The sequence below is a fragment of the Atta colombica genome, unplaced genomic scaffold (genome assembly GCF_001594045.1).
Source record: "Atta colombica isolate Treedump-2 unplaced genomic scaffold, Acol1.0 scaffold311, whole genome shotgun sequence".
NCBI lineage: Eukaryota > Metazoa > Arthropoda > Insecta > Hymenoptera > Formicidae > Atta > Atta colombica.
In genome coordinates this window covers 7117-24567 of record NW_017259417.1, presented here as the reverse complement: position 1 = coordinate 24567, position 17451 = coordinate 7117, and the positions used below count along the sequence as shown (strand labels likewise).

General features: G+C 35.9%; 1 protein-coding gene across 2 annotated transcripts in view; it reads left to right on the top strand.

The window, feature by feature from the left end:
• The window catches only part of LOC108690322 (titin), a 41986-nt gene extending 30876 nt beyond the window's left edge, over positions 1-11110 (top strand). For both annotated transcript variants that reach the window (XM_018197553.1, XM_018197552.1), the window contains exons 3-7: positions 1376-1423; positions 1734-2198; positions 2279-2560; positions 2673-10503; positions 10618-11110. In XM_018197553.1, the coding sequence (XP_018053042.1) occupies positions 1376-1423; positions 1734-2198; positions 2279-2560; positions 2673-10503; positions 10618-10723 (8732 nt within the window). In that variant the 3' untranslated portion in view covers positions 10724-11110. The remainder of the gene's footprint in view (positions 1-1375; positions 1424-1733; positions 2199-2278; positions 2561-2672; positions 10504-10617) is intronic.
• The last annotated feature ends 6341 nt before the right edge of the window (positions 11111-17451 follow it).

The following is a 17451-nucleotide window of genomic DNA, read 5'->3' as shown; positions in this document are numbered from 1 at the left end:
TATATATATATATATATACTGTTTAGTATATAAAATTCGACTATGAATACTGCCCTGTGATATGACTAAAGCTTCAGACACAATACGAGGGAGTAGCGATAATAATAAAGAATAATAAATTTCAACCTATCAGAAATTAGATACATCGAAATACACGATTTCTGACAGATTGAAATCGGGGAGTCGATTGTGTAATTTGAAATGAAAATTACAAAAATGAGCAAAGAATATTTATTCACTAGAATATTTATAATTTCATTGGTCAACACTTAGTAAATTTGCTCACTCTTGCAATTTTCACCTCATTTTAAATTATTTAATGTCGCTATTGCCGCATATTATGTCTGAGACTTTAACTTAACTTTAACTTAAACTTAACTTTAAAGAATTAAATAAGAAATGAATAATTATGGATAAAATGTAACTAAATAAAATTAAAAGATTAAAATGTAACTAAGTTAAGTTAAAATTAATTAACTTTTTAACTTTTTAACTTAATTTTTATCTTTTTAACTTGGCACAACCCAACCCTGTATAAAGTTTATGTCGATATCTAATTTGAAAAATGCATGAATAAATTTCAATAAAATAGTGGTATAATTTTTTTTACCGTTTGATAAGTCAATTATCTTTTACAAAGATCTAAATGTTATTGTTTTAGCCGTATTTTATATATGTACATTACACGGATGTAATTTGGAATTTTGGAACTTTTCGTGTAATCAGTAGTATAAAATTAAACACACTACTTCGAAAATGAAAAAGCAAAATAAAAGAAAGCTAGAGCGATGAAAGAAAATTCATTGTGCTTTCTCGATGAAAACATCTTTCATGATTGTGTACATCTCGGAAGAGTCCTGTCATGTTTCAAGAACAATTAAACTCAAGTCCTGCTCGCGACATTCCAATTTCAAAAAAGAAATTGCGAAAGCATGTAGTCGCGTAAGCGTAAAGAAAGAATAGGCTTGTAAAGGGAGATACGCGATTGTTATATGCGAATATCCGCATGGATTGCACATGAGAGGAAGAACCAAATGGAATTCGCTACTCCGCGAGCACTCACCATGCAACTCGTACGACTGGGGCGAGGGTGTTAACGAGAATTCGCCCACGTGTGTTCGCGCCATATGACGCTTCCACTCATTCCGTTGTTAAGCCCTGGTACACTCGAGAGACGACGAATGCGTCCCATCAGTAATTACTATGATAAACTGCACGCGGGAGACGCATTGACGTCCACCCCTGCAAATTTCACCCAGCTTATTCGGCAATCCCGTTTTATGCTTTTCATTAACTTCACGTACACGCTTGCGCCTGTACCTGTCACGACGCACTCGATTGCGTAGCACTAACAGTCATGTTTCTTTGATTGCAGCACCGGTATATGACCAGGATACCACACAGATCGCAGAGTACGATGGAGGTATGTATATCACGCTTGCTTTTATTGCATCTAATCAATCGCCATGTGTCAACAACGTGACATTAATTGTATCATAGTTTGAGAAGCCGTTGTACTTTAATTCAATAAATCAAAGGATTAAAAGAAATTTATTATAAATGATTTCTATATAATCATAAAAAAATAGAAAATTTTAAAAAATTTTTCTGAATTGAATTTATTTGTTGCATCTCGCGAAGAATGTAATAATATTGTTGAATATAAAAATAACAATATAATTATGATATTAGAGATTTTTGTATTTATTATATATATAAAATTATTTTTCAAGCCACCCTTGGATGTTACTTCAATTACCAGCGGTATCAAGAAGGCGATAGGATCATGACAAGTGAACCATGTTTAAACTGCACATGCCACAACCGAATGTTGATGTGCTACTTGAAGGTCTGTCCCTTCACAAAAGCAATCGGTCAGGATTGCACGGTAGAGAAACGTCCTGATCAATGTTGCCCTGTGATCACTTGTCCGGAAGTACCGGTTCAACTATTGACATCAACAACAAGTGCACCGGAATCCACGGAAGTCGGATTCCATGACAATTATGGCTGCCATGTCGATGAAAGGTTTTATGCAGACGGCGCTATGCTGCCGTTGGATCACCACAATCCTTGTGAGCTTTGCTATTGCATTAGAAATAGAACCACTTGCGTTATGCAAGAGTGTACTTTACAAGTGGCTGGATGTAAACCTGTTTATCAACCAGGTGTATGTTGTCCGATCAAGTACAATTGCGGTAAGTAATTGCGTTGTCTTGTAATATCTTGGTCTTATTTCATACTGAAAAATGCCTACAATTATTGATTTTTTGTACAGAATACGATGAGGAATCTAGCACTACGATTGGTCCAACTCCCGGTCTCATCATGACCACAACGCTACCTCCTGGCATATTACCTCAATGTTATTATGAAGGTAAAGTTTACGAAGACGGTGATTTGATTTACTCCACTCAGCCTTGTCAGCATTGCTATTGCTTCCGAGGCGAGATCGCTTGCGCTGTGCAAAATTGTGGAACGCCGATGCAAGAACATGGAAAGAATTGCACGGCCTTACCACCGCCAGAAGGAGAATGTTGTCCAACCATATATGAGTGTGGTAAGTAATTTTACATAATAATAGTAACAATATATTATGTAATTAAACAATCTAATAAGCGTTATCACTAAATGAACATTACGCATTAAAGACTCGTATGTATTTATTATAGAAGAAGAAATCACTACGGTACGAGATGAAGGTGAAGAACAGTTTCCAGAACAAGTATCACATGGTCAAATGACTGAATCTCCTATATTGATTGAAGATCAACAAACGAAGGGCGAACATCCTCAGGAAGAAGCATTCCCAGGTATCGACAATAATATACCGTATGCTCAGGAAGAAGAAGACAAAACTGTTCAAGGAACTATCGAACACATTACCCAGGGACACATTCCATCTACCGAAAAACCAGAAGAAGAAATCGCAACATTACCGACAGAAAAGATAGAAACTACTACTGCTGAGAAAGAAATTATTTCTTCTCACGAATATGTTACCGAAACTTCTTCTGAGATAACATCGGAAAAGGCAGAGGAAGTGCCCTCTGAAACAGAAGCAACAAAACTAGAAGCACCTACGACAGTACAAGGAACTGAAGAAAGTTTAGTTACTGAAGCATCTGCTACTGAATTACCGGAAGTTTCATCTATCGCAGAAGGCTTGCAATCCGAAGAGGAGTTAACAACAGAACATGTACCTAAAGAACATATAAGCACAGAGGAGAATGTACTTCAAGAGGAACATAGTACTCCCGCTGTCACTGAAAGGGGACAATCGATTGAACCATCCATTAGCGAAACAACGCAAACCGAAGGTCCGATAAAAGAAGAAGAGACTACTAGTCTGCATGAAGAATTGTCAACACAAACACAAGAAGAAATAATACAAGAAGAACAAATTGGTTCAGAAAAACCAGAGAGTACAACTGAAGCCATTGAGAAAACAACATTGCCAATCGAAGAGCTTGGTATCAGCACTGTTTCTGAATCTGTTAGCGAGCAATCAAAGGTAGATGAAGGTAAATCAGAAACTATGCCAAGTGTACTCTTAGCAACAGAAACGGAATCACCGAAAGAAGAAGAAACTATGATTTCTGCTCACGAGGTATCTAGTACTGAACAAATCACTACTGAGAGAGAAGAAGTGTCGCATCTAATGGAAACTGTTACGGAACAGTCAACTGAAATAAGTAGTCCTTCTAAAGAACAACCTATTGAAGAACAGAAATCAGTGATAAGCGAAGGTGAAAAGGAACAACGACCGGAAGAGACAACATCCGAACACGCAATAATTGAAGAGCAAGCTACTGTTGGCGCTAAGAAAGAAGATGCCGGTTTGACTGAGAGCTCAGTAATTAGTGAAGAACCTCTCGTCACGGAAGTGTCACATATAGAGGAAAAATCAACTCCGGAAATTCCAGCTCAAAGTCCAACTAGCATACCGATTCCCGAACGAAGTCCAGAACAGAAGGCAGAAGATGAGAGCGTATATCATGTGACAGAAGACTATCATGGTGTCACTCATCCGGAAATTAGTCCCGATAATCTCATAACTGAGGTTCAGCAGAAAATACCTGTAACTCATCTCCCGCAGGAACAAGAGACTACGCTAACTCCATCAGAAGAAACTGCAAAACCAATTGCGACGGAAGGTATTGAGGTATCAATGGAAGAAACGACGAAACCAATAGAAGAAACTACGGAAATAAATCTACCAACTGAGCGTAAACCTGAAATCACTACAGTTTCTGAAGAAATACAAAGCACATTTGCTGTCACCGAAGTTCAGATTAGCACAGAATCTTCTACAGCTATTATTACACAAAGAATACCAGAAGAAGAAGCTGAAAAATCTACTGTGCCAGAAGAAACAGTAAGTGAAGTACCACAAACGGAAATTCAATTAACAGAAAAGTCTCCTAGTACTGAAGAAATGTTTACAAAAGAACTTGAAGAATCTAGTGAAAGTTCTGGGGAAGTCAGCAGTGAAAAAGAAGTGCAACCAAAGAAGGAAGAAGAAACGCAACCTCCAATTGTAACAGAACCAGAAACAGCTCCCGAAATCTCCACAACTATTCCAGCGGAACATTCAACAGTGCCTTCAGATCTTGAGAAAGAACATACAACAGAAGGTGAATATGTTACTACCGTCATTTCTTCTACTGAGCAATCAACGGAGCACGCTCCACAAGTCGAAGAGAAAGAAACTGAAATAGTTCCTATTGACAAAGAAGAACCAATTACTGAAAAATCAGTTGAAGAACATATTACGGAACATCCCACAACACCAGGTATAATTGGCGAAAAAGAAAAAGAATTACAAACTGAAGAACCTGTTTTGAAAGAGGAGCAAACCACGAAAGCAATAAAAACGATAGAAATGGAAGGAGAATATACAACACGAGTTTCTGCCGTTGAAGAAAGAATAACTGAGCAATATTCTACAAAGAAAGCTTTGGAAGAAGCTACTGTTACGGAAAGTCATGGTCCAGAGGAAACAGAAAGTACAAAAGCCGTGTCAACAGAAAGTGCAAAACAACAAACTACAGTAACAGAAAAGGAACCAACTGAGGAAACTGTAGAATTAAAACCAACAGAAATTACCGGCATCGAACAAACAGAATTGCCCGTTGAACATATCACCGAAGCAGGCAAAATTGAAGAAGAAGGTGAAGAAAAGATTTCTGTGCCTATATCCACGGAGGGAATACAAACAATAATTCCTGAAATTGAAACTGAAACCACTGAAACAACGGCGGAACCAGAAAAGAAGCAGACTGAGACTTCTATTGGTGAAGTACCAAGTCAGCCTCCGATTCCTTCAGATCGCAAAGAAGATCAGGAATCGATTGAACCAGAACTGAACGAAGAGCAATTAACACAGAAACCCGAGAAAGAAATAACTGAGACAAATGAAGAACCACAGAAACCGACAGTTCTTCCTGAAGAAGAAATATCTTATATTCCATCTTCGGAAGGTACTATTACCGAATCTGTTCTGCCGGAAGAAAAACCGGTTGAGGGTAGTACAACAGAATCTGTTACTGTTGGCGAAGTTATTACGCCAGAACAGCCTGAAATATCGAGTGAACAACCGGAAGAGGTCACAACTGAACCATTCAGACAGGAGGAACAAACTCAAGAGCCAATCACTGAGAAACAACCAGAAATTCATGAAAAAACAGAGATTGGAGCATTCAGTCCTGCAACTCACGAAGAATCTTCGACTTCTGAAGTTCCTATAGAATCAGTTGAAGATATAGGTGTCAGTAAGACAACCGAAACTGCGGAAAGTGAAGGTACGACGATTCCAATATTGATTTCCGAGGCAACTGAGCTGCCTGGACTTGAAGAATTTACAAAGCACGAAGTTCCTATCGAGAAAGAAGTTACACCTGTAATCGAATCTATACCTTCAGAAAAAGAACAGTCAGAAATACAAGAACAAATCACGCAACCATCACTAAAGGAAGAAACACCAATTATGGAAAAAGGTGAAACGGAAAGTCCAGCTGAAATATCCACAGAAGAAGGTATAATTTCTGAAACACCTAAAGTATCGATTACTGAACAACCATTGAAATCCGAAGAAGAAGAAATTGTTCAAAAAATGATTACGGAGATACCGGAACACGAAGAAAAAGAGATATATTCAACGGTTGTTCCAAAAGAAACAACTCAATATACAACAAACATTCCAGAAGAAATTTCTGTAGCAGAAGAAAGTACAACAGAGTTCGCATCTCGTCCGTCGGGTATTCCAGGAGAAGGTAATTGTCTTGTTGAAGGACAATCTTATAGCAACAATTCAGCCGTTCCACCAGCAAATGCGTGTCAGACCAGTTGTCATTGTATTAGCAGTATTGTACAATGCGAACTTGTACAATGTCCTGCTCCGCCAGCGCATTTATCGAATTGCATGCCGGTTCACACAAACGGAGAATCTTGCTGTCCAATGTATGCTTGTGATTCCACACCGACTGCTGAATTGGAATCCGACAGCCATGTAATCGAACCTCATGTTTCCGGAGAAGAAGAAATTCAGAAGACTGTTTCGCCTACGGAAATATCAAAAGAAGCTGCAACAGAATTGAGTACATTAGCTGGTGAAATTAGTACTTCGAAGTCACAACCTGTAGAATTCACTATTCCTTCTATTACATCTGAAGAAGAAACAGTAACTGAGAAACAACAGACCACTATCAAACTTATTGAAACGGTTTATGAACAGCCCACTACAGCTCAACCTATCGAGCAATATCCTGAGGAACACACTATTAGTTCGGTGTCTGAGACATCACAAGAATCCTTCAGTCAAATACCCGAAGAACATACTGTATTACCAATTATACCAGTAGAAACTACTGAAAGCAAAATCAGCGAGGAAGGCACAACAGAATCAGCGGGTTTGACCGAACAACCGCAGAAAGAGACTGGACAAAAACAGATACCTATTAGTGACGAAGTAATTACTTCCACGCAGGTACCTGCCGAACAGGAATCTCACAGCACTGAAGAATCTGTTACGGTTCCTAGTTTGACAGAAGAGAAAGAGACTTCTGTTCCTGTTGAAGTAGAAGAAAGTTCAATACCTATTGAGAAAGGACAAGAAGTTACAACTACAGCAGCTAGTAAAGCTGAAGAAATTAGTATGCCAACCAACGAAGAGGAAAAACCTACTGAAGAAGAAGGTATCGAACAACAATCTACATTTAAACCAATTGAAAAAGAACAACCAGAAGAAGAAAAAGTTTCATTAAAGCCAATTTCTGAAGAACCTGTTACCATCGAAGAACAGGAAATATCTACGAAATCGGAAGAAATTTCAACGGAGAAACCAGGAATTCAAGAGGAACAAAGTACTTCAGTTCCTGAAATACAGTCAACGACTGAGCATAAGCCCGAGAGTGAAACTGAAAAGGAAAAAGAACACGAGACATCAACTGAAACTGCTCAAACCGAGGAACCAGAAAGTCAAACAAAATTGCCTGGTATTGTTCCAAGCGAAATTGAAACACAGGAGCCATTTATACCTACTGCTGAATTGACAACATTGATACATGATCATACTATAAGTGAGGAGGCGTCAACAAAGGAATATACAACTATAAAATCTGTAGAAATTTCTACTGAAGAAAGCACAAAGACAGAGTCGAAAATTACAACTCAAACTCCTGCAATTGAAGAAGAACATGTTACTGTTGCTATTTTGCCTGAAACAGAAATGCCTATCGAAGGAACTACTAAATTAGTCGAAGAATCTACTCCTGAAGTTTCCCATGAAGAAACATTATCTGAAACAACAGAAAGCGCAATAGAAAAGGAAATTACAGAATATCCTGAAAAACAAACAGAACCATCAATTACAGAGCATGAAGAAGAACTATCAACTACAAAATTACCCGAAGAAAAGTCATCGGAAACTGAATCTTCAGTTATTAGCGAGGAACCAGCGAAAACTGAATCTCCTGAAGAACATGAGAAACCTACTGAAACTAGCGTTGTTCAGGAATTAGGAACTACGCAAGTCTTCGTTGAGAAGCATCCAGAAACTACACCCGAAATCGAATCTCATACGCCTGAATTACCTGCCGAAGAGCATACTCAGGAAATATCGACATCTGCATCTGCAGAAGAAAAAGCTGGCGAGCAACCCACTACACCGATCGTAAAAGAAATTGAGTCAAGTTTGAGTGAAGAGGAAACTGAACAGCCTGTTATTTCGGAATCCGAAACACCAGTTGCAGAAGAAGAACACGTTACCGTTCCAATTGTAGAGCAAACTTCCAAATTTGAGTATACTATTGAGGAACAGACTGTTACTTCTCCCAGCGAAGAAAAAATACCGAAAGACGTTTCGACAGAAGTTATACCAATAACGAGTCAAGAGGAACAGATAACTGAAAAGACAATAGAAAATGTTAAACCAGAAACGCAGTTGCCTGATTTAGCGATGGAACATACTGTTGTTCCTGAAATTTATAAAAAGGATGAAGAAAAGAAACCTGAAATCGAAACAACGGAAGAACCTAGTAAAGAGGAGCCAACTACGGTTCTAGAATTAACAGGTGTAAGTGAGAAAGAAATAGAAGAAGCTAAAGAGGAAGCTGTGACATCTAGTAGTATAGAAGAGCATACTACACAAGAGGAAATTGAATTAGTTGTAAAAATACATGAAACAACAATTATTCCAAAAGAACAGAAACCGGAAGAAGGTCAAATTACCGAAGCTACTTTACCGGACCATTCAGTGAGTGAAGAAGCGACAACCGTGACAAGTTTGGCACCCGAAGAATATTCAATTGAACCGGTAAAGACAGAAGAACAAAGTACTCATGAACCTGAATATCAGACAACGCTGTCTACCGCAGAAGTATCGCAGCCAGTGACCGAAATTAGCGAAGTGGAGAAACTTCCACCCGAAGAAGAAACTGCTACAGCTGAAAGTACAGAGAAGCCAGAAGAACCTGTCACAAAACTTGAAATGAGTTCAATCGAAAAGCCTGAGGAAATTCCATTTGAAACGGAAAAGCCTGAGGAAATTCCACTTGAAACGGAAAAACCTAAGGAAATTCCACTTAAAACGGAAAAGCCTGAGGAAATTCCATTTGAAACGGAAAAGCCTGAGGAAATTCCATTTGAAACGGAAAAGCCGATTGAACCAGAAAGAGAAACAGAACCATCTGAACAAGGTGAAACTACTACAAAAGCAATTGAAAGCGCAGTAACCAAAGAAATATTACCAGAAGAAGCGGTTTCAGTAGAGGTGACTCCAAAAGTTGAAGAGAAACCGACAGAAGCTTCTACAGCAGGAGAAGAAGAGGAAGTACATTCTACTCAATCCATAGAAACTACTTCTGTTTATAAGGAAGAACAACCAACGATAACTAAATTAGAGCCTACTGAAAGGCCTCTTCCTTCTGAGGAAGAAACCCCTGCTGGAGAAATGCAGCCTAGCCAACCTGAAGAAAGTGAGAAGGCCCATCCAACTGTATCCGAAGAGGGTCATCCAAGTATGACTGAAGAACCTCAATTTACTACGGAACATGTGCCCGAAGCATCTACTACAACAAAAATAGAAGAGCACTCGGAAGTAGAAGAAGTACCAGGAACTATTGCAACCGAAGGTCCAGTCAAAGTTTCTAGTGTGAAACCAACTGAATTGCCTGAAGAGACAACCATCGGATCAGAAGTAGTATCAGAAATATCCGAATCCCAAATCCCTATAAAAGAAGAAGGTCCGCATCCGGAAACGCCGGTTGAAGAACCTATCATAAAAACACAGCCGATACCCACGGAATTACCAACTGGAGAAATTACGGAAGAACCTATCATAAAAACACAGCCGATATCCACGGAATTACCAACTGGAGAAATTACGGAAGAGATTCCTGAAGAAGAACCCATTCATCCACAAGAAGAACAGACTCATATTGATCACTTCCCGGAAGCTACTGTGAAACCAGAAACTGATTATGGTTTCCATGAACAACGGCCAGCGACTACTCCTCATATTCCGGAATATCCTGATCAAAGCGGAATATCGGGTGAAGACAATTCTCACTTCCCCATACCCGGCTATCCGAATCCCGACGATGACTATGGCGAGGATGACTATGGAGGACCGGGTACTTGTCGATACGGCGGCAAGGTTTACGTTTCGGCACAACAAATACCGAGAGACGACCCGTGCGACTTCTGTTTCTGCTTCAGGAGTGACATTATCTGTCTCCAACAAAGTTGTCCACCGCCTATTCCGGGCTGCCATGAGGAACCGATCAGCGGTTTCTGCTGTCCCAGATACGAGTGTCCCGTATCAATGGCTACGGCTCTTAACTTGACCACTACTACTACTACGACCACGACTACATTACCACCGCACTTTCCCGCGCACGCTTATAAAGGAGCAGCGAGGCGAAGCGGTTGTCAACTTAGTGGCCATGCCTATCGAGTGGGAGAAGTCATTAAATCGGCGTCTAATCCTTGCCTCCGCTGCATGTAAGTTTGTAAAAAAATATTTTTTTTATTCTCTACCTCTCTGTAAATTGTTTTTAACTATACATGCATTATTTCTGTAAAAAATACTGAACGTAACTTATTACAAAATTTTAGTTGCGGAAATGATGGTAAAATGAAATGTGATCCGCAAGTATGCAGTCCGGAACCAATGCTGAGGCAAATGATAGCTGCGACTACAGACGCTAAAAGAAGGAGATGAGCCGCCGAATTGGATCGAGGGATTTATCTTTAAAGAAGCATATAGAGGGTGAGAAAATCGACAGCAGGAAAAAAATTCAGTGTTGTATAAAAGTGAATGAAAATTATTCTAAACTACCTAAACATCGCGCGAAACACAGACAATAGTGTGCTTCGACGATTACGAACTGAGTGGCCAAAACGTAAACGTTTATATTAATAATATTATATTATGTTATATATAAATAAAAGAAAAAGAGCAACGGAGAAAGAAAGAGTGGAGGAGGGGAAGAGGCATATTGATTGGAGAATCTTAGAAGATTAATTGTGTATTAAGACGTGTTATCGGTGCTAATATGCGAACATGAAAGGAGGAAGCTAGGCAGCATGGATGTAGAAAATATAGATAAAAAAGACGAAAAAAGAAAAAAATTTGTCGTGTAACGAACATAATTCCGCGTTCTGTCTTACGTGGGATATTTTATATAAAGACCCTAAAAAGACGAAAAAGAGAGGAAATTACTAAACGTACGAGACTTATGACTGTGCCTTTGTCAGTGTCAAATATGGCACTGATTTCGTTTCGGCAACGAGCGCCGTCCGCAGCCACGGTCATTATCGTCGGTATTAAAAAAAAAGAAACACGAAAAGAGAGAGTTGCGATCATAACTCGTAATGGGGAGGAAAAAAAGAAGAAAAAAAAATGCAATGAATGCATTTTGTATGTCAAACAAGAAACGAATAAAAAGATAAAAAGAAGAAAATAGAATCGAAAGAAGAATTTAATACGCCGGCCGAATGGGTCCTGCAATGATACTGAAATAGCGAAGGAGAATCATACATGAAGGATACCTCAATTCGCAAATTGTTTAGCTAGTTAGAAACTTTTTTAATGTTTTTTCTACGCAAACTATACATCCATGGTATTCCTCCTACGATGCAACGTCGTAAATTGAAAAATATGGGGAAGAAACGAGACCACGATATTCGGCGTATCCTTATTGCTCTTACGGTATCATTACGACAATCTTAAGCGACAATGATATATGTCATTATTTGCTACGCGATCGAGTGTGTTCTGGATCGTTTATTCGGCTGCTACGTGTGTCCCAAACGATCGGGTCACATTACTCAAATTTGCTGACGTTCATGCGCACTCGGACACGATCGAGATTATGGATCGGCATAATTAGAGCCGGTCGTGCTTCCAGTATTCTTAAGCAGCAAAGATCTTATTCTTTTTGAAGAAGAACTTCCGATTAAGCTATCTTTTTCCTTCCTTTTTTGATATGCCAATATCATACATATACAGTGCCAACGATCGTATCCCAGTGCGCGTGCGAGTGTATGTACGTGCGTGTGTATGCATGATGCATGTGATATGTTAATGGAGAGAAAGAGAGAGCGAAAGAGAGAAAGAGAGAGAGAGAGAGAGAAAGAGAGAAAGAGAGAAAGAGAGAAAGCCAGAGAATCGAAAGATACACGCATCTCAAAGCTCAAACAGCGGCTCGCGCGGAGGACCGATCCGAGAATTTGCTTCTCCGGCGAGCTGGCGTCATTATATATAAATATAAATATATATACATTTATATAATTCTTTATATACACTGTACCCTCCTCTGATGATAATACTTAACGATAACGATGTTCTATACGTTTGTACGAAAGTATAGCTTAAGAGAACGAGATGATCGCCCGTACCGGTTCTTCAGTCTCAAAGTATCGCGTTAGAAAAGAGAAAACGATAAAATCTTCGGAATCTCTTTTTAAGTCAATTATTTATCTTGAGCGATGATACTCGACTCATATGATCGTCGTTTAATAATGAAAGCAACGTCACGCTTTGAGACTCTGGAACTCTGCAGGCTCTTTTTAGTGTATTTAGTGTAATAAATAGAACGAATGTTTTGTATATATATATACATATATATATACATACATATATATGTATATATGATCGCACGAAATACTGCGCATACTGTCTGTATAATAATGGAATGAAGACAAGTCAACGTTCGGTCTTCCTGATATCAGCGGCCCGTTAATCTTAGTTACTCATTTATTAATAATTAATTAAGCCCGTATCTGCCCCTGGGACAACAGCTTCTCGTGAAGAACTATCATGAAAGCGTTTTCCTCTTTTTCTTCACGGATCTAAAGGATCTCTTTCGACATGAAAGATCAACGTATTCATGGAGCTTCCACGACAACTCGATCGTGATATACAAAGTGGCCATATTATTACTGTCACTGTTTTCAGACGTGAATGAAACAAATTTCCCATGCAATAATCGATAATAAATTTTTGATACACGTATAAAATGTTTCTTGTGTTTTATAATAAAATTATGAAACTGATCAGCGCTGCGATATTATTAATAATATATCAGGAAAATTTGAAATTTTAAATACTCGTAGAGATGAAAATAACTACGATGAAGGTACGAAACTACGTAGTTTTTATAATTAAGCGAATGTACATTTAAAAAGAGAGAGAAGAGAGAAAGGATCAATGTCATAATTCTCAATTAACACCGACGAAAGCGTGCGATTTCGTACGTGTCTTCCATCGCGACAAAAGTTTATAACGGTATATTTTGCGGTAAGCAAAACGAAAGTAACTAAAATAATTTGCTCAAAGCTCATTGAAAGTTACGCGGTTGTAGTCGAGTCAGTTTTTCCCAAGCCAATACTCTTTAGCGATTATATGTAGTCCAAACTCTAGTATTTATACTCGATATCAACCCTTTTTCCCTTTCAATCATAGCGAGTAATAATTATCAAAGGTAAATATGAGTGTCGATTGTTTATAATAATAAGTACGATATTATACATCTGTACAATATTATGTAGCTGTAATGGCGTAAGGCATATATTTCTTACAGAAATCCAATTTAATACTGAAAACTGCTTATTTTTAGTATTAAAAGCACTAAACAATAATGCTTTTATTACTTGAAATAAATAATTAATCACTTCTTTTCAGTATTAAATTTTGATAAGGGACATCGTATTGAACATGTAAGACTAATGTCGAAATCGATCGAAGCAACGAAACGTTCATGAAAATTGATTACGTAGACACAAAACGTATAAGGTGATCAATTTCTATCCATTTCGTCGCATTAATTATTCCTTCATGATCGAACATATTCACGTTAAGCTATATTATAAGCTATAGATTCTCACCCGAGTACCACCCATATATCACCATCCTTGTTATTTACTAAAAAATAAATAAGGATGACATGGTACTCCGAGAGCACCCGGATAGGAATCCAAACATGCCTTTATATGAGAGATTCCTTCAATTTCTTTGTAATCCGATATGATTACTGAGAGTAGTAGCTGAAGGATTTGAATCGGTCCTTTGCGCGCGTGAAGCATTATGGTGCGTAGCATGGTTGATGAAAAATACTTGAATGACAGATCTACCGACTTCTTTCTCGCACGTAAGTACGATCACAGTCACATGTTGCTATGAGGAATATAATTCGACATCGTTCATCGCTTATTATACTATGTGATAAACGGAATAACGAGAGCGAGCTGGAAAACAGCGAAAGAAAAATGCCGATGGTACCCCGGCAGTGCCGACTATATGGAAGTAGGCAGTTTGACAGTACGTGCTAGTATAAAGTGTCCTTTTATATGAATAAAAGATTTTGTATGTCATCCTGTGTATTTCTGTGCACCTCGTTATTCATTGTATAAACAATCTCATTCTCGTATAAATAAAAAAAAATCTCAGTTTGACAAATAATATATAACAATTAATAATAATAATACACTTTATTTAATTAAATTGTTTTATAATGCTAGACATTAAAAAAAAATCTGCATAAATTGTTTATTTATGTCTTGTGAAGTAACTGCAGTGAGACATCACTTTTCCGTTTTGCGCCTACTAGATTATATCAGATAATAAAATTTAAAAATTATATTTGTTTTCATTCTGTTTTATTCCATTAATATTGCACGACGAAAGATATAAATTGCCACTTCGAAAAATTATGAGAAAAATTCGAATCTTATACTAGAGAGAAACTTGAGAGAGGCCATGCCGGCTTTTTTCCTCTTACAATCGAAATCGCCCGTACATCTATTTTCACTTTGGGAACTACATGGCTACATACATTTTCTGACACCATCGATAAAATCGTATCGTCGAAAGAAGACGTGGTTCGTCTCTGTAATACAAGAAGCGTGCCGACTATAATTACTAATATATGTCAAAGTCTCTATAATTACTAGCAATCATAGAGACTTTTAATAAATTCAATATTTTTTAAACATATTGTCCATTTAAGGCATAATTTAGCAAAAACGAGCAATAGAGGCCCTCCACCATCCCCGCCAATTTTATCCTCTTTTCAGACGATTCGAGGATCCTCTTTTCTTTGTAAGTATATTCACTCATAAAACAAACAAGCTAATAAATTTAATAGCCCGTTTTGCAGATAAGTATATTTTAAATTTATTTTTTTATTTTTATGTCTAATTATTTTATTGTATTTTGCTAATGAAATTGCAATAACTTTTTAAATATTATTCTTTATTGTATTATCTTTTATACAATTCGATATTACAATTATAATAATTATTTACAATACAATATATAATTATCAATATTGTTCAAAATATAATAAAAATGATAATATAGGAACATAATTAACAAATTTTTGTAATGCGGGATTATATGAAAACGTCGAAAATACGATAATACAAATTTTTCTAAACCAATGTTTAATTAATGAAATATTGATAAACACAGAAGAAATACTAACAACAATTAGATCATATTTATTATTAATTATTTACTATTAATTAATTTACTATTAATTAATTTACTATTAATTAAAGTAGTTTATTATAACAGCACTTTCATCGCGTTCAAGATATCTCAATAATTTCATCATATCAAAATCCTTTCGCCTCATGATATGCTGATAGTATCCAATACAAAGAAGAACAATCTTCATAATGGAAAGCGAACTTAATGTATTCTGATTCTACATAAATTTTACAAGATCCATTTGCAAAAAAAAGTAAGCAATCGTCAAATAATGATCTTGTTACAGGACTGCGATGTAATCTGAAACCCGAAACCCGAATCTTTCAAACTACTTTCAAACTAGCGATGATAATAATTTTGGCAGCATGTCAATTATCATTTTTATCACATCTTTAACATAATATTAAAATTCGCAAGAAAATATATTCCACACGTGACAAAAATCATCTCTCTTATTAAAAATAAACGGATAGAATAATTTTCGTATGCAACAGTGGTTACAAAGGAATATATTTAATAATAATAAAATACATGCGTTATTGTAATTTTTTATGTGTATGGATACAAAAGTTTCTTGGGTACTAACTGTTCGAGATGAGCCGAATTGGATAATAACGGGATTTTAAAGAATATTTATATTGAAAAATTTATTATGTAAAATTTAACAATTCTTTATTTTTCAAAAATTACAATTATTAATATTCTGCTAATATACAGAGGGTATACATTCGGCTTATCTTAAATTTTTTGTACTTATACATTTAAAATTCAACTCATGTAATCACGATAACATTGTTAACTATAAAGAATTTTGAAAAAAATTATGTAAATATTGACAAAAATCAATATTCATTAAATATAATATCTGCATATATTTTATCATAAAAAATGTATGTACATATAAATAAAAATATTCTGCAATGGCAGGATGTCCAAAAATGTCCTAAAAATGATTTTAAAATAAGAGTTAGAAAATTAAATATACACATTTGTAACCATATTTTGATTACGAATGTAAGAGTAATCATCGAAAAATTATAAGCAAATTATTTGTATAAAATTTAAATTTGTTTACTTAATAATTTGAATAATTCAAACAAATAATAATTATATATCCATATCACATAATATTATAAATTTCTATTGTTATTAACACAGTACTATTTTTTGCTAATTATATTATTATTATTAATGGAAGAACATTTAATAAAACAAAGAAAACAAAAATTATGTTAAAATATACCACTGAATGTTATAACTTGACTTTAAAATATATAGCAATTATCATTAACAAAATTGTTATTACCAATAATTGCAGATAAGAAAACCCGAGATTAATTACAATCCTGCATAAGAATTTTCGAAGAGACACCAAACTAGACTTCACGAATAAACTTCATGAAAAGCGACGAGAAATAATTCTCCACGATGAAAATAATTTCGACTTTCCATCGATACAAATTACGTAATCAGTTAGCATCCATTTGATGCGAGAAATAGCGATATGATGCCTTTGCATATAATAAATTGTTCACTAAAACATACTCGTAATTTTATAATGTTAAAAATGTAAATATTGAAAAGCAAGTAAGAGTTAATATTTAACCATTGCTTCAGTCAAAGCTCCAATCTTTATGAGTTATTTAATAAATTTGTATTAAATACAAAGAAAAAATGATGATTATTCTAAATATCAAATTTTTAAGAAGAAGTTACTTAATTAAATTATTAATGACTTATTGATATACAAAATAAAATCTAAATAAAAAATTAATATACAAAATAAAATCTAAATAAAAAAATGTTTAATTTAAATTATCAAACTTATTAATCAATAAACAATTTTTGTTATTATATGTTTCGTCGATTTTGTATAATTTACATCAATCATGCAACAATTTTTATGAAATATTTTTTTATGACAAGATAAATGCTATTTATTGTATTGAATAGAT